Consider the following 18,854-nt stretch of genomic DNA (forward strand, 5'->3'; position numbering starts at 1 on the left):
ACCTGAGTAGGGGCCAGTGTGCCAGTCCGTACCAGAGTAGGGGCCAGTGTGCCAGTCCGTACCTGAGTAGGGGCCAGTGTGCCAGTCCGTACCTGAGTAGGGGCCAGTGTGCCAGTCCGTACCAGAGTAGGGGCCAGTGTGCCAGTCCGTACCTGAGTAGGGGCCAGTGTGCCAGTCCGTACCTGAGTAGGGGCCAGTGTGCCAGTCCGTACCTGAGTAGGGGCCAGTGTGCCAGTCCGTACCAGAGTAGGGGCCAGTGTGCCAGTCCGTACCTGAGTAGGGGCCAGTGTGCCAGTCCGTACCAGAGTAGGGGCCAGTGTGCCAGTCCGTACCAGAGTAGGGGCCAGTGTGCCAGTCCGTACCAGAGTAGGGGCCAGTGTGCCAGTCCGTACCTGAGTAGGGGCCAGTGTGCCAGTCCGTACCTGAGTAGGGGCCAGTGTGCCAGTCCGTACCAGAGTAGGGGCCAGTGTGCCAGTCCGTACCAGAGTAGGGGCCAGTGTGCCAGTCCGTACCTGAGTAGGGGGCAGTGTGCCAGTCCGTACCTGAGTAGGGGCCAGTGTGCCAGTCCGTACCAGAGTAGGGGCCAGTGTGCCAGTCCGTACCAGAGTAGGGGCCAGTGTGCCAGTCCGTACCTGAGTAGGGGCCAGTGTGCCAGTCCGTACCTGAGTAGGGGCCAGTGTGCCAGTCCGTACCAGAGTAGGGGCCAGTGTGCCAGTCCGTACCTGAGTAGGGGCCAGTGTGCCAGTCCGTACCTGAGTAGGGGCCAGTGTGCCAGTCCGTACCAGAGTAGGGGCCAGTGTGCCAGTCCGTACCTGAGTAGGGGCCAGTGTGCCAGTCCGTACCTGAGTAGGGGCCAGTGTGCCAGTCCGTACCTGAGTAGGGGCCAGTGTGCCAGTCCGTACCTGAGTAGGGGCCAGTGTGCCAGTCCGTACCTGAGTAGGGGCCAGTGTGCCAGTCTGTACCTGAGTAGGGGCCAGTGTGCCAGTCCGTACCAGAGTAGGGGCCAGTGTGCCAGTCCGTACCTGAGTAGGGGCCAGTGTGCCAGTCCGTACCTGAGTAGGGGCCAGTGTGCCAGTCCGTACCAGAGTAGGGGCCAGTGTGCCAGTCCGTACCAGAGTAGGGGCCAGTGTGCCAGTCCGTACCAGAGTAGGGGCCAGTGTGCCAGTCCGTACCAGAGTAGGGGCCAGTGTGCCAGTCCGTACCAGAGTAGGGGCCAGTGTGCCAGTCCGTACCGGGGGTTCCTGCAGTAACAGCCGGAGAGGCTACCGATCAGGTCGCACCGGCGGCAGTGTGTGACGATAGCGCAGTGCTGCAGTGCATGTATAGTGTATGTGGGTGGGGCCCAGTCCGTCCCCGCCCCCAGCCATGCCGGCCCCTCCCCTCCCAGCACTCCCACTCCCTGCCTCCTATTTGCACTCTCTGCTAAACCCCTCCGCTCACAATTGGGCTGCGCACCGGGGGCCGATCTGTCAGCGCTCGGACCATGCAATAAAGGGGCGAGGAGGGGGTGAATGAGGCAGCACCCCTCCATGCTGGATGCCCCCTCTCCCCCCATGGATTTACCCCGCAGGGGCAGCTGGGAGATGCTCTGCGCCGCAGCACCCCTATAACCGAGGGGGCATGTAAATGTCTCTGCTGCACTGGGGGGAAGGGTCTATTTATTATTTATTTATTCGGTCTCCGATAGAGAATTACATATATAGATATATATCGGCAGATATTACCTACAGCAAGGATGAAGAAGCAATTCAATCGGATGAGGCAGCTGGCTAACCAGACAGTGGGAAGGTAAGGCACCTTGTATCTCTGCCTATGGATAATGGATCCTATCTGCCCCCCCCCGCTGTGCTTGGTCCCCACAGGGCCGGGGCTGTGTAGGCTTGGCTGCCTTTAACCCTTTCTGTGCCTGTGCATCAGGATGGGACAGTGTTTGTTTGTGTGGGCTGCTACATTGTATGTATTTGTGCGTTGTGCCCAGGGGTAGTGGTGCCGGGGGTAGTGGTGCCCGGGGGTAGTGGTGCCGGGGTGGCGGTGCCCAGGGGTAGTGGTGCCGGGGGTAGTGGTGCCAGGGGTAGTGGTGCCGGGGTGGCGGTGCCCGGGGTAGTGGTGCCGGGGGTAGTGGTGCCAGGGGTAGTGGTGCCGGGGTGGCGGTGCCCAGGGGTAGTGGTGCCAGGGGTAGTGGTGCCCGGGGGTGTTGGTGCATCGGTATCAGCTGATACAGGGTAAGGATGCCTGTGCTGTGCCAGGGTTGCTAAACAGATGCTGCAGGTTATAGAAACGGCCGGGGTGTGTGCATATTTACTGCCTGCTTAGCGCCCAGAGCATTCCCACTGAGCTTTATACTGAGCTATATACTGTGCTATATACTGGGCTATATACTGAGCTATATACTGGGCTATATACTGAGCTATATACTGAGCTATATACTGGGCTATATACTGAGCTATATACTGGGCTATATACTGGGCTATGTACTGAGCCATATACTGAGTACTGAGCTATATACTGAGCTATATACTGGGCTATATACTGGGCTATATACTGTGCCATATACTGAGTACTGAGCTATATACTGTGCTATATACTGGGCTATATACTGGGCTATATACTGTGCTATATACTGGGCTATATACTGTGCTATATACTGGGCTATATACTGTGCTATATACTGGGCTATATACTGGGCTATATACTGTGCCATATACTGAGTACTGAGCTATATACTGGGCTATATACTGGGCTATATACTGGGCTATATACTGGGCCATATACTGAGTACTGAGCTATATACTGTACTATATACTGGGCTATATACTGGGCTATATACTGAGTACTGAGCTATATACTGTACTATATACTGGGCTATATACTGGGCTATATACTGTGCCATATACTGAGTACTGAGCTATATACTGTACTATATACTGGGCTATATACTGGGCTATATACTGTGCCATATACTGAGTACTGAGCTATATACTGTACTATATACTGGGCTATATACTGTGCCATATACTGAGTACTGAGCTATATACTGTACTATATACTGGGCTATATACTGGGCTATATACTGTGCCATATACTGAGTACTGAGCTATATACTGTACTATATACTGGGCTATATACTGGGCTATATACTGTGCCATATACTGAGTACTGAGCTATATACTGTGCTATATACTGGGCTATATACTGTGCTATATACTGTGCCATATACTGAGCTATATACTGGGTCTATGCCCCTATGGCAGGAGGGGGCACCCATGGGTACAGCATTGCTGCAAGAAATCACTTCCAATGGGGGTGCAACTTTCTGCAGGAGACCCAGAGGGATACAGTTCTGTGCCCGGATGGGCAGACTCAAGCCCTGTCTCAATGTTTTCTAAGCACTGCATTGCTCCTTACAGCTGGCTTCCCTCCAGCACTCCCCCTGCCTGTACTGTCTCTCTGTAGTACCGGCAACTAGCAACTGTCACTCCTCCATCTGCCTTCTATCATGTCTGTCTGTCTGTCTATCATCTATCTATCTATCTGTCTGTCTATCTGTCTATCTATCATCTATCTACCATCTCTAGCTATCTATCAACTCTATTATCTATCTATCTATCTATCTATCATCTATCTATTTATCTATCTATCAACTCTATTATCTATCTATCTATCTATCTATCATCTATCTATGTATCTATCTATCAACTCTATTATCTATCTATCATCATCTATCTATCTATCTATCTATCTATCAACTCTATTATCTATCTATCTATCTATCTATCAACTCTATTATCTATCTATCTATCTATCTATCAACTCTATTATCTATCTATCTATTATCTATCTATCTATTATCTATCTATCTATCTATCAACTCTATTATCTATCTATCTATTATCTATCTATCTGTCTGTCATCTATCTATCTATTATCTATCTATCTGTCTATGTATCATTTATCTATCTATCTATCTATCTATCATCTATCTATCTATCTATCTGTCTGTCTATCTATCAACTCTATTATCTATCTATCAACTCTATTATCTATCAACTCTATTATCTATATATCTATCTATCAACTCTATTATCTATCTATCTATCTATCTATCTATCTATCTATCTATCTATATATCTATCATCTATCTATCATCTATCTATCTATCATCTATCTGTTTGTCTATCATCTATCTTTCTATCTATCTGTCTCTGTAAAGGTGGCCATACACGCACCGATATTATCGTACGAAACCTCGTTTCGTACGATAATCGGTGCGTGTATGGTATGTCAGCGAGCCGACCGATATCGCAGGAAGCTGCTGAAATCGGTCGGCTCGCCGATCGGCAGGTTAGAAAATTTTGATCGGGCGCCATAGAAGGCGCCTGACCAAAATTTTCCCTTCAGAGCTGAATCGGCAGAAGGAGGTAGAAATCCTATTGTTTCTACCTCCTTACCTGCCGATTCAGCCCTGAATGGTGTGTGGCACATCTGACGATGTTTCGTGCGACCGATGGTCGTACGAAACATCGTCAGATCGCCACGTGTATGGCCAGCTTAAGGCTGTACAAATGTGTGGCATTAAGGTATTACATTTTATGAGGATGGGACTCTCTGGCTGGGCCCCAGTATAGCAGGGAGCCTATTTATATAGCCTTGGGCTGCCTCCCTCATTCCCACGCCGTGGCTCGGCCCCCTGGCACTGTGTATCCTGCAGCTACTGAGCCCCCTTCTCCCACCACTTGCTCAGCTGTTTGTCTGTAAGGAAATAATATGTTATCTATGGATGGGAATTAGATATAGGCAACTGAACAGACAAGCAGAGAGACAGATAGACAGACAGATAGATAGATAGATAGATAGATAGATAGACAAACAGATAGATAGATAGATAGATAGATAGATAGATAGATAGATAGATAAATAGATAGACAGACAGATAGATAGATAGACAAACAGATAGATAGATGATAGATAAATAGATTGACAGACAGACAGATAGATAGATAGACAAACAGATAGATAGATAGACAAACAGATAGATAGATAGATAGATGATAGATAGATAGATAGAAAGACAAACAGATAGATATATGATAGATAGATAGATAGATAGATAGATGATAGATAGATGATAGATAGATAGATAGATAGATAGATAGATAGATAGACAAACAGATAGATGATAGATAGATAGATAGATAGATAGATAATAGTGTAGATAGATAGATAGATAGACAGACAGACAGACAGACAGATAGATGATAGATAGATAGATAGATGATAGATAGATAGATGGATAGATGGATAGATGGATAGATAGATGATAGATAGATAGACAGACAGACAGATAGATGATAGTAGAAAGAATATAAAGAGATTGGGTGGATATTTGGAGAGTACCAGCCTGTGTGTTTGGTTCTGGTGTTGGATCCCCCATTGGTACTAGTCATTTGCTCCTCTGAACTGATTGCAGGGTCAGCAGTAATGTGGCTCAGTGCTACGTCTCATCGGGTTTAACTCTTTCCTAACTCATGACTTGGCCTTCTAGACTATTCTACCTACGTTCTGTACATTAGAACTTCTTAAATGGGGGCCGAACCATAATTACCGTGTTTTGCTTCAGGTTACGTTTGGGAAATATCCGGCTGAGTAGCCTGTCATGGCTTGTAATGGCAACTGGCATTCACCGAAGTGTCTAACCCCTTGGCCCGGAAATAGAAATATATAGAAATAGCAATATTGGTGCTGTTTTTTAACAATATAAATAAATGTAAATATTTGGCAAGGCCACTAATGAGCTGATAGTTACTGGATTTAACACACATACGCCTATGTGCAGGGCCACACTGGACCCATTTAATCACAGGCCTGGGGCCAATGGTCGGAACATTGCACTGATACAGATTTTTTTCCACTGGGGGCCCCTGGGGTAGCTGCAGTGTTGAACTGGGGTGCCAGGGGCCCTCCAGGGCCCCATCTGTAAAGCACTGGCCCGGAAATAGTTTGCAGTTGTTGGCCGGTATGTTCTACTGGGCTGTGTCATTGGGCCACAAACTATTCATAAGTGATGCCATCTGGGTCTGAGTGGGGCACCTCCTTGTTGCCCAGAACCATAGGGAGGTGACATCAAACTGGGCAGTGATGTTTCCTCTCCTGGAAGCCTCTGCCCCATAACCTAATTGGTTCCTATTAATGGGCCAGTACAATATGTTCCCCTAACTGGGAGCAAGCGAGCGCTACCCTCTCCGGCCGCTTCTGCTCCTTGGCAGCTTCCCGTAGGAAGAAGTGAAACTTCCAGCTCTTGGGAAAGGAATAACATATAGATGTTTTTGTTCGGAAAGGTCTCATTAATTCCTGGCTTCCTCCGCTCCCAGTGCCCAAACCACATGTTTCACTCGCTACTTTTTTTTTTTTTAATTCTGTTTTTATAAAGCGGAAAAGGGCAGGGAGCATAAATCATGTCTCTACCCTCTGGGACTCAGGCCAGAAAAAGTTTATTTATTGCTGATGCGCATAAACTGTGGCGCAATACTTGTTTATTGGTTTATTTTTTATAGGTATATAATATCATTTCTGGAGCTTCAGTGGGGTTACAGATGTTGAAATATGGGTATGGGAATCTGTAGGGCCCGGGGTATGGGAATCTGTAGGGCCCGGGGTATGGGAAGCTGTAGGGCCCGGGGTATGGGAAGCTGTCGGGCCCGGGGTATGGGAAGCTGTAGGGCCCAGGCTATGGGAAGCTGTAGGGCCCGGGGTATGGGAAGCTGTAGGGCCCGGGGTATGGGAAGCTGTAGGGCCCAGGCTATGGGAAGCTGTAGGGCCCTGTGTATGGGAAGCTGTCGGGCCCGGGGTATGGGAAGCTGTAGGGCCCGGGGTATGGGAAGCTGTCGGGCCCGGGGTATGGGAAGCCGTAGGGCCCAGGCTATGGGAAGCTGTAGGGCTCGGGCTATGGGAAGCTGTAGGGCCCGGGGTATGGGAAGCTGTAGGGCCCGGGGTATGGGAAGCTGTAGGGCCCAGGCTATGGGAAGCTGTAGGGCCCGGGGTATGGGAAGCTGTAGGGCCCGGGGTATGGGAAGCTGTAGGGCCCGGGGTATGGGAAGCTGTAGGGCCCGGGGTATGGGAAGCTGTAGGGCCCGGGGTATGGGAAGCTGTAGGGCCCGGGGTATGGGAAGCTGTAGGGCCCAGGCTATGGGAAGCTGTAGGGCCCAGGCTATGGGAAGCTGTAGGGCCCAGGCTATGGGAAGCCGTAGGGCCCGGGGTATGGGAAGCCGTAGGGCCCGGGGTATGGGAAGCCGTAGGGCCCGGGGTATGGGAAGCCGTAGGGCCCGGGGTATGGGAAGCCGTAGGGCCCGGGGTATGGGAAGCCGTAGGGCCCGGGGTATGGGAAGCCGTAGGGCCCGGGGTATGGGAAGCCGTAGGGCCCGGGGTATGGGAAGCCGTAGGGCCCGGGGTATGGGAAGCCGTAGGGCCCGGGGTATGGGAAGCCGTAGGGCCCGGGGTATGGGAAGCCGTAGGGCCCGGGGTATGGGAAGCCGTAGGGCCCGGGGAATGGGAAGCCGTAGGGCCCGGGGTATGGGAAGCTGTAGGGCCCGGGGTATGGGAAGCTGTAGGGCCCAGAAAACCAGAGGGCCGATGCAAATAAATCAGATTTCCCAGTGAAGCTGAAAGGGTTAAAACTTCCTTGGTGATGAGGGGGGGAGGCACATACCTAAGGCTGGGGGGCTATGGTATTGATTGATTCGTGCCTTGCAGCCGCGCCAGAGAGCCCCCCGCACCATGGCATGTGTAACCTCACTCACATCTGATCCCTCATTTGCCTACATTTTCCCAAATAATTATGCAAATAATGGCATTTATTATGCACAGTTGTGCCGGTGCCGCTCAGTCAGCGCAATACTGATCCGGGAGCCACCCCCAACCAACAGGTACCGGCAGCACCCGGCATGGAGGGGCACAGTCGTGGCAAAATAATAGGGCGCAGGTCAATATTCCGTGCAACTGTGTCCAGTTTAGTGTGGGTACAATGGCTGGAACTGTGGGGAATATGGTGCATTGTGGGGGAAACTGCGGCAGCTGTGGTGGGAAATTGCACTTTGCACACTGGTGCAGTAAATGAGCCCTATTGGCTGGGTAAATCTTCCTTGTAACCTGAGGGTATCTAAACTGCCCCACAGGAGGTACTTTTGTGAATGGTAAGCTAGGCAGCTGTGAAGTCTCACTGTATAATGTGTGTCTCCTCTCAGCACTCTAATGCTACTGTCTCTCTCCCAGTTTGTTTAGGCTTAGATTACAGGAGTCTCCCTGTCCCGGCTGGGCAGTCCCGGCTCAGATAGTGAGGGTTTCTGTTGGGCAGCCACCTGCTTTGTGTTCCCTGTGCTGTAAAGCAGTCACTTTGTCACTTCTCCGAGCAGTCGGGCCCTATGGCGTGTCCCCTTTGTTTAACCTGATCCCCATAAACTCAATGGGACCGCCATCAGTAGGGGCCAGGGTGAGTCTGATCAGGGGCCCCATAGCAGAGGCTGCAAAATGGGTGGGTTGTGGGAGTGGCCAGGTGTGGAATTTAGTTGCCCTTTTTTATTGGGGGTTCCCTTTGTCTTTAGCCCCCTGCACCAGGGGGTCCCAAGTGCATTGTAGACTAATAACTGCATCCCTCTGGGGTGGCCCTTCTAACTAAGTAGTATGGGGCCCATGATTTTTGGTGCTGGCCCTAAAGCTCAAATGTAAAGGTGGCAATAAAATATTCACATAATGTATTTGTCACATAGAGAGTGAGATGCTGACAGTCAGTGTGGCTGCTGATGGCATTTACACACAGCCCCGCAGCATTAGCAGCCCAGGCCTCAGCGCATTACATTCACTCACACTGGGTAGCCGGGCCTTGCGCCAGGTACTAGTACTGGAAATTCCATATATAATACAGCACTTCTGCCCCTATTCATTCTTAGGCTTTAGTTCCCCTTTAAGGAGGAAGTTGGCAGTTAGATGAACTTTTGCCATGTTTAGGGAAAATACGTTTTCAACTCCCAGCCATAAAAACCAAAGGCTTAATACTCTCCCAAAATAATGTCCTTTAGGGCCTTTCCTTCCCTTTGCACCAGGGCTGGGATATAGTTGCTAGGTACTAGTCTTGGTTACCATCAGTGCCCCTAAATAGGTAACCGTACCTGCCCCAACCCTTTGTGATCATTATACTATGGCTTTTGTCTGATAGGGAATGAGAATATTCACTGCTTTATACTGCGCCATTGTTTGTGGGTAACATTATACCTGCCCCGGGGGTTATTGTTATATTTACCCAGCGTCCTATGGGCTCATGAGCCGTATACTGACTCCTACATCTGTATATACAGTATATATATATATATGTCTGTGTGTCCTTTCCTCTTTATATTTAGTATTTCAGCTCAGTGCTATATATATATATATATATGTATATTATTCAGCAATTGGGAATGTTAATGTACCTGAATATCTCCTAAGTGAAGCAATAATGGAACATAAATATACACCCCCCCAGATTAATATGGGATGATTAAATCCTTAGATACCATGGTAACCATGATTAACTAGTATTGTCTGCTGGCCCCCAACTTCACCCCGTTGCTATGGTGCCCAGTACTCTGCCCCTGACCTGCTGCTCTGCCCCATCACACATTCCCAGTTGCACTACTGGAGGGGCAGAACAGGAAGGTTCATTACAGTAAAGGTGGGCATACACTGTGCCACTCACACGTTTGGGCGAGGTCCCCCGATATGCCCACGTATCAGCTCCCAATATGCCCACCTATTGAATTAAAATGGCAGGAATATGGGCTGTCGGACCGAGGACCACATTGACAAGCTGCCCACTCCCTACCCAGAGTGCACTAGTCCCATACTGCCCACTCCCTACCCAGGGTGCACTTGTCCCATACTGCCCACTCCCTACCCAGAGTGCACTTGTCCCATACTGCCCACTCCCTACCCAGGGTGCACTTGTCCCATACTGCCCACTCCCTACCCAGGGTGCACTTGTCCCATACTGCCCACTCCCTACCCAGAGTGCACTTGTCCCATACTGCCCACTCCCTACCCAGAGTGCACTTGTCCCATACTGCCCACTCCCTACCCAGAGTGCACTAGTCCCATACTGCCCACTCCCTACCCAGAGTGCACTTGTCCCATACTGCCCACTCCCTACCCAGGGTGCACTAGTCCCATGCTGCCCACCCCCTACCCAGGGTGCACTTGTCCCATACTGCCCACTCCCTACCCAGGGTGCACTAGTCCCATACTGCCCACTCCCTACCCAGGGTGCACTAGTCCCATACTGCCCACTCCCTACCCAGGGTGCACTTGTCCCATACTGCCCACTCCCTACCCAGGGTGCACTTGTCCCATACTGCCCACTCCCTACCCAGGGTGCACTTGTCCCATACTGCCCACTCCCTACCCAGGGTGCACTTGTCCCATACTGCCCACTCCCTACCCAGGGTGCACTAGTCCCATACTGCCCACTCTCTACCCAGGGTGCACTTGTCCCATACTGCCCACTCCCTACCCAGGGTGCACTAGTCCCATACTGCCCACTCCCTACCCAGGGTGCACTTGTCCCATACTGCCCACTCCCTACCCAGGGTGCAGCCCTCTGTATGTGCCCGCGCTGCCCCCATACTGCCCACTCCGTACCCAGGGTGCAGCCCCCTGTATGTGCCCACGCTGCCCCCATACTGCCCCTACCCAGGGTGCTGCCGCCTGTATGTGCCCACGCTGCCCCCATACTGCCCCTACCCAGGGTGCTGCCGCCTGTATGTGCCCACGCTGCCCCCATACTGCCCCTACCCAGGGTGCTGCCGCCTGTATGTGCCCGCGCTGCCCCCATACTGCCCACTCCGTACCCAGGGTGCAGCCCCCTGTATGTGCCCACGCTGCCCCCATACTGCCCCTACCCAGGGTGCTGCCGCCTGTATGTGCCCACGCTGCCCCCATACTGCCCCTACCCAGGGTGCTGCCGCCTGTATGTGCCCACGCTGCCCCCATACTGCCCCTACCCAGGGTGCTGCCGCCTGTATGTGCCCACGCTGCCCCCATACTGCCCCTACCCAGGGTGCTGCCCCCTGTATGTGCCCGCGCTGCCCCCATACTGCCCATTGGGTTGAGCGAATGCCTGAGCCTAAGCGGCGGCTTCAGCAGAATATCAATAATGGACTTTACATAGTTGGGCACAAATGAAAATCCCCCACCAGATTCTTTCTGCGCTGCCCCAGGGTTTCCTTCTCCCTCAGGGAAACTCACATGTTATTTTCTCACTGGTCTCACAACTCTGTTATGTGTCCGAGCGAAATCTGAAATAGCCCCCTTTTTTATTATTCCTGGCTGGATGTGCAACTGTGCGAAATTCCTCCATCAGCGGGAGAGGCGAGAGCGAGGAGGTTACTGCTCCCGGGGGGGCGTCTGATTAACATGAGCTATTCCCCCCCTCCCCAGGCTCATTTTACTGTGCTGACTGAAATAGCCCTGCAGAGGGGGGGGGCATGAAAGGGGCAAGTGCTTTGCCGAGTCAGCACTTATCTTACAGCGCTAACCCTGCAAACGGCGACATTGACAATGACATAGTAATGGCTGCCTCTATGGGCAGCGCACAATATGGCCCCCACCAACCCATCCCATACATGTGTATAAACATCTCTTTCATAGTGTTGTTATCCCAGAATTCCATAGCAACTGGGTAACAGGGTCCCAATGTGGCCTGCACCCCTGCTGCTCCATAAGCATTTCTAGCCATACTCAGTTTTTTGTTCTCCTTTAAAGAGGTTGTTCACCTTTTGAGTAAACTTTTAGTATGATGTAGAGAGTAATATTCTGAGACAAGTTGCAATTGGTCTTCATTTTTTATTATTTGTAATTTGTTAATTATTTAAGTTTCTGTTTGGCAGCCTCCCGTTTGGAGTTTTAGCAGCTATTTGGTTGCTAGGATCCAAATTACCTTAGCAACCAGGGTGTGGCTGGACTGATAGACTGATACATGAGTAGGAGAGAACCTGAATAGAAAAATAAGTAATAAAAAGTGACGTTTTAGCAGCTATTTGGTTGCTAGGGTCCAAATTACCTTAGCAACCAGGTGGCTTGAAAGATAGACTGATACATGAATAGGGGAGGGGCTCAATAGAAAGATAAGGAATAAAAAGTAACAATAACAATAAAACTGGAGCCTCACAGAGCAATAGGGTTTGGCTGCCGGGGTCAGTGACCCCCATTTGAGTTAAAAGAAGAAGGCAAATAATTCAAAAACTATGAAAAACAAATAATCAAGACTAATTGAAAAGTTGCTTGGAATTGGCCTTTCTATAAAGGCCCCGCTTTAAGACCACAGTGGCCATTTCTACTTTCTGATAGTCCATCCCAAAAGCTCCACCCACTCACTTATTCATTTATTTGTAATTGAAGTATGTTCAGTTCTGTTCTTATTGCTGAAATATAGAAGTCGAACCCTGAATGGTTGGTTGGGGGGTACATTGGTTGGGGGGTACATTGGTTGGGGGGTACATTGGTTGGGGGGTACATTGGTTGGAGGGTACATTGGTTGGGGGGTACATTGGTTGGGGGGTACATTGGTTGGGGGGTACATTGGTTGGGGGGTACATTGGTTGGAGGGTACATTGGTTGGAGGGTACGTTGGGTACTCAGGGAATATGGTACAGAAATGATGGATTAAGATTAAAGCCCCCTCTCCATTCTGTGCTGCTTTTGGCTAAAGAATTCCCCTAGACTTTATTGCCAGCCCGGCCATATGGGCTCTCCTTGGGATGCTTTGTGGCTACCGGGCTGGAATGTGAGTCCCGCTCGCTCGTTACAGGATGTTAGCAATTAATGCCAGTCCGACGGCTCTGATTTATAAAAACCCTTAAAGCAACATGTACCTATTTGTTTCCAATACATGGCGGCTGTGTCTCTGCGTATCATCCACATGGGGATTTGCTCTAAGATTTGTGTACCCAAAACACTTATGTACTGATAACTGGGTTCATTTACCCTTTTGGTTAACCCCTTTGGCGCTGTGTTGCTCACTCCACAATACAGTGTGGTTATCTGATTCTTCATGGCCCCTGGCCCCCCTGCAGCCTTAATTGTGGCCCCTCAGATATAGGCCCCTTCCAAGGGTCACACACCTGAAGTGCAGCCAGTTGTTATAAAAAATAATGCATTTCATTATCCTTTTGGATTAAATAGCGAGTGAGAGTCTTATATAGATTTAGAGTAGACTAAACTCTACCTCTAGACAAGAGACTAAACTCTACTTCTAGACTAGACTGTAAACATTACTTGTAGACTAGACTCTAAACTCTACTTCTAGACTAGACTGTAAAAATTACCTCTAGACTAGACACTAAACTCTACTTCTAGACTAAACACTAAACTCTACTTCTAGACTAGACTGTAAACATTACTTCTAGACTAGACTCTAAACTCTACTTCTAGACTAGACTGTAAACATTACTTCTAGACTAGACTCTAAACTCTACTTCTAGACTAGACTGTAAACATTACTTCTAGACTAGACTCTAAACTCTACTTCTAGACTAGACTCTGAACTATACTTCTAGACTAGACACTAAAATCTACTTCTAGACTAGACTCTAAACTCTACTTCTAGACTAGACTCTAAACTCTACCTCTAGACTAGACTCTAAACTCTACCTCTAGACTAGACTCTAAACTCGACTTCTAGACTAGACTCTAAACTCTACCTCTAGACTAGACTCTAAACTCTACCTCTAGACTAGACTCTAAACTCGACTTCTAGACTAGACTCTAAACTCTACTTCTAGACTAGACTCTAAACTCTACTTCTAGACTAGACTCTAAACTCTACCTCTAGACTAGACTCTAAACTCGACTTCTAGACTAGACTCTGAACTCTACTTCTAGACTAGACACTAAACTCTACCTCTAGACTAGACTCTAAACTCTACTTCTACTCTACTTCTAGACTAGACTCTAAACTCTACCTCCAGACTAGACTCTAAACTCTACCTCCAGACTAGACTCTAAACTCGACTTCTAGACTAGACTCTAAACTCTACTTCTAGACTAGACTCTAAACTCTACTTCTAGACTAGACTCAGAACTCTACTTCTAGACTAGACACTAAACTCTACCTCTAGACTAGACTCTAAACTCTACTTCTAGACTAGACTCTAAACTCTACTTCTAGACTAGACTCTGAACTCTACTTCTAGACTAGACACTAAACTCTACCTCTAGACTAGACTCTAAACTCTACTTCTACTCTACTTCTAGACTAGACTCTAAACTCTACTTCTAGACTAGACTCTAAACTCTACCTCCAGACTAGACTCTAAACTCTACTTCTAGACTAGACTCTAAACTCTACTTCTAGACTAGACTCTAAACTCTACTTCTAGACTAGACTCTAAACTCTACTTCTAGACTAGACTCAGAACTCTACTTCTAGACTAGACACTAAACTCTTCTTCTAGACTAGACTCTAAACTCTACTTCTAGACTAGACTCTAAACTCTACTTCTAGACTAGACTCTAAACTCTACTTCTAGACTAGACTCAGAACTCTACTTCTAGACTAGACACTAAACTCTTCTTCTAGACTAGACTCTAAACTCTACTTCTAGACTATACTCTAAACTCTACTTCTAGACTAGACTCAGAACTCTACTTCTAGACTAAACTGTAAACTCTACTTCTAGACTAGACTCTAAACTCTACTTCTAGACTAGACTCAGAACTCTACTTCTAGACTAGACACTAAACTCTACCTCTAGACTAGACTCTAAACTCTACTTCTAGACTAGACTCTAAACTCTACTTCTAGACTAGACTCTGAACTCTACTTCTAGACTAGACACTAAACTCTACCTCTAGACTAGACTCTAAACTCTACTTCTACTCTACTTCTAGACTAGACTCTAAACTCTACTTCTAGACTAGACTCTAAACTCTACCTCCAGACTAGACTCTAAACTCTACTTCTAGACTAGACTCTAAACTCTACTTCTAGACTAGACTCTAAACTCTACTTCTAGACTAGACTCTAAACTCTACTTCTAGACTAGACTCAGAACTCTACTTCTAGACTAGACACTAAACTCTTCTTCTAGACTAGACTCTAAACTCTACTTCTAGACTAGACTCTAAACTCTACTTCTAGACTAGACTCTAAACTCTACTTCTAGACTAGACTCAGAACTCTACTTCTAGACTAGACACTAAACTCTTCTTCTAGACTAGACTCTAAACTCTACTTCTAGACTATACTCTAAACTCTACTTCTAGACTAGACTCAGAACTCTACTTCTAGACTAAACTGTAAACTCTACCTCTAGACTAGACTCTAAACTCTACTTCTAGACTAAACTGTAACCTCTAGACTAGACTATAGCCCTTATCTCTGGCCTACTGATCTCAGTTTGTTGGAGGCAAGCTTTGAGTGTGACTTATTAGAAAATAACACTCAATAAACTCAATTACCAGATAGAATAGGCTGTATATTTTTGATAACACCCCTCTGTGTATGAAGAAGCAGATATGTGATGGTCTGGAATCTGATTGCAGAAACGTTTAATCCTGTTAGTAATGTATTGAGCATGTTTACACTGTTAGATATATATATATGAATATATTTCCACTAAAGCTCAGTGATTGCCAAACACAACCTATTTATTATAATCTTTTCCGTTCCCATTTAAACGTTCAATGGGTAATAATAGTTAAATAAATAAATAATAATAGTAAAAAGGCCAGTGAATCTTACTATACAGGGGGTGTAAGTGGCCGGCGGCTCGGGTGCTACTGGCCGTTGGCTCGGGTGCTACTGGCCGTTGGCTCGGGTGCTACTGGCCGTTGGCTCGGGTGCTACTGGCCGTTGGCTCGGGTGCTACTGGCCGTTGGCTCGGGTGCTACTGGCCGTTGGCTCGGGTGCTACTGGCCGGCGTATGAAGGAAAAGCATTTCCCCCTTATCTGATATCTGATTGGGGCCCTAATTGGAAAGGATGGAAAATCCTGTTGAACAAGGACATTATGGGACCATAGATGCAGTCAGTGTGGAATACTAGTGGCCCCACAGTACAATTTAGGGCCCCGGTTAGGTGCCAGTAGTAGTATCTGTGCCTCGGCCGCGGCTATTCCTCCCCTCCCACTATGGGCTCTGACTTTCACTTCTATTTATCCTTCTCCCTCCCCAGTCCAGCCCCTCCTCCCCACACACCTTGTCCCCTCGTACTTGTTATTCATGGAGGGACTCTACCTGCTGCTCCCCCCGGGTCTCTCTCCCCAACTCCCCGCTCTCTCTTCACCTTCGGGGAATAAATACTGCTCCCCCTTTCCCTTTTCTCTCTTTTATGTTTCTCCTTGTCTCTTTTTATCTCTCGTGCCCACCCCCCACTCAGTCCCCCCCCCCCCCCCACCTGCTCCCTCACTGCCTCTTTTTTTTTTTTCACTCTCCCCCCCTCTGGGTTGCCATGGCTACTGCACTGGAGGCTCTGGGATGCTGGCAATGGCCTCTGTGTTTGGTTACCGTGGAGACAGGAAGAAGTGATGCCTGGAAATGCTATTGGTGGATGTCAGTAAGTCCCAGATTTGGCCAGGTGCAGTGACGCTGAATTTCGGAGCATCCCCGGCTCTGTTCCTGTAGTGTAAATCACATTCCATCAGCCTTTTAAGCACTTTCCTCTCCTTTATTTAGAGCCTAGGAGCAATGGAGCTCTCAGTCTGGTGATGTGAAACACTAAGCGCCCCGTCTCTTGTCATGTTCCTTCCCAGTTCCATATTTCCCAGTAGAACCAGTATCAGACTGGGCCTCCTAGGGCCCACTGGAGAACCTGACCTGAACCTGATGAGATGAAGACAATAACAAATAGTGTTTAGGTTATGGTGGGCATAAGGAAGGCTGATAGGAATTGGCCCAGACAGGGGCCCTCTGTGAGATCTTATGGTATTCTGGTAGGGCAGTCTGACCCTGGGTAGAGCCAGCTAGTAGCAAATAACCTACCTTGGTAGATACATGGGAGTGTGAAGGCGCACTAACTGCTATCCCCAGGTTTGGTGCAAATTAGTAACTGGGGCCTCTACAGGCAGTGGGGTAACTCTGTACCACTCGGTACTGAAATGGGGCCTCTACAGGCAGTGGGGTAACTCTGTACCACTCGGTACTGAAATGGGGCCTCTACAGGCAATGGGGTAACTCTGTACCACTCGGTACTGAAATGGGGCCTCTACAGGCAATGGGGTAACTCTGTACCACTCGGTACTGAAATGGGGCCTCTACAGGCAGTGGGGTAACTCTGTACCACTCGGTACTGAAATGGGGCCTCTACAGGCAATGGGGTAACTCTGTACCACTCGGTACTGAACTGGGGCCTCTACAGGCAGTGGGGTAACTCTGTACCACTCGGTACTGAACTGGGGCCTCTACAGGCAGTGGGGTAACTCTGTACCACTCGGTACTGAAATGGGGCCTCTACAGGCAATGGGGTAACTCTGTACCACTCGGTACTGAACTGGGGCCTCTACAGCCAGTGGGGTAACTCTGTACCACTCGGTACTGAAATGGGGCCTCTACAGCCAGTGGGGTAACTCTGTACCACTCGGTACTGAAATGGGGCCTCTACAGCCAGTGGGGTAACTCTGTACCACTCGGTACTGAAATGGGGCCTCTACAGGCAATGGGGTAACTCTGTACCACTCGGTACTGAACTGGGGCCTCTACAGCCAGTGGGGTAACTCTGTACCACTCGGTACTGAAATGGGGCCTCTACAGGCAATGGGGTAACTCTGTACTACTTGGTCCCCATCACTGCCTTTATCCGTGGCACCCTTTCCCCCAAACACCAATACTAGATCTAAAACAGGGATTGGGGCTCATGGGGGGGCCAAACTGTAGGTCACAAGCCGTGTGGGGATGTGGGGTTCTGGGTTGCCCCTGTGGCCAAGAGGTTTGTTCCATTAATGTCTGCCTTGTGTTTTATTTACTCTCTAGAGACTATCAGGCACTGTTTGATGCCAGGGGGGCCAGCTGTGCCCAAGGAATCGGTACTGTCAGATACAGGGGCTGGCAGCGCCCAAGGAATCGGTACTGTCAGATATAGAGGCTGGCGGTACCCAAGGAATCGGTACTGTCAGATACAGGGGCTGGCAGCGCCCAAGGAGTCGGTACTGTCAGATACAGGGGCCGGCAGTGCCCAAGGAGTCAGTACTGTCAGATACAGGGGCCAGCGCTGCCCAAGGAGTCAGTACTGTCAGATACAGGGGCCGGCGGGGCACAAGGAGTCGGTACTGTCAGATACAGGGGCCGGCGGGGCCCAAGGAATCGGTACTGTCAGATACAGGGGCTGGCAGCGCCCAAGGAATCGGTACTGTCAGATATAGAGGCTGGCGGTACCCAAGGAATCGGTACTGTCAGATACAGGGGCTGGCAGCGCCCAAGGAGTCGGTACTGTCAGATACAGGGGCCGGCAGTGCCCAAGGAGTCAGTACTGTCAGATACAGGGGCCAGCGCTGCCCAAGGAGTCAGTACTGTCAGATACAGGGGCCGGCGGGGCACAAGGAGTCGGTACTGTCAGATACAGGGGCCGGCGGTGCCCAAGGAATCGGTACTGTCAGATACAGGGGCTGGCAGCGCCCAAGGAATCGGTACTGTCAGATACAGGGGCCGGCGGTACCCAAGGAGTCGGTACTGTCAGATACAGGGGCTGGCAGCGCCCAAGGAATCGGTACTGTCAGATACAGGGGCCGGCGGTACCCAAGGAGTCGGTACTGTCAGATACAGGGGCTGGCAGCGCCCAAGGAGTCGGTACTGTCAGATACAGGGGCCGGCAGTGCCCAAGGAGTCAGTACTGTCAGATAC

General features: G+C 49.4%; 1 protein-coding gene across 8 annotated transcripts in view; it reads left to right on the plus strand.

Moving 5' to 3' along the window:
- The first annotated feature begins 1,394 nt into the window (after nucleotides 1-1,394).
- The window catches only part of arhgap44 (Rho GTPase activating protein 44), a 70,921-nt gene continuing 53,461 nt past the window's right edge, over nucleotides 1,395-18,854 (plus strand). For 4 of the 8 annotated variants that reach the window (XM_031894394.1, XM_031894395.1, XM_031894397.1 and 1 more), the window contains exon 1: nucleotides 1,395-1,788. In XM_031894394.1, the coding sequence (XP_031750254.1) occupies nucleotides 1,736-1,788 (53 nt within the window). In that variant the 5' untranslated portion in view covers nucleotides 1,395-1,735. The remainder of the gene's footprint in view (nucleotides 1,789-18,854) is intronic. The other 4 variants (XM_031894398.1, XM_031894399.1, XM_031894400.1 and 1 more) reach the window with 3 other exon arrangements.

This window comes from Xenopus tropicalis, chromosome 10, assembly GCF_000004195.4.
Source record: "Xenopus tropicalis strain Nigerian chromosome 10, UCB_Xtro_10.0, whole genome shotgun sequence".
NCBI lineage: Eukaryota > Metazoa > Chordata > Amphibia > Anura > Pipidae > Xenopus > Xenopus tropicalis.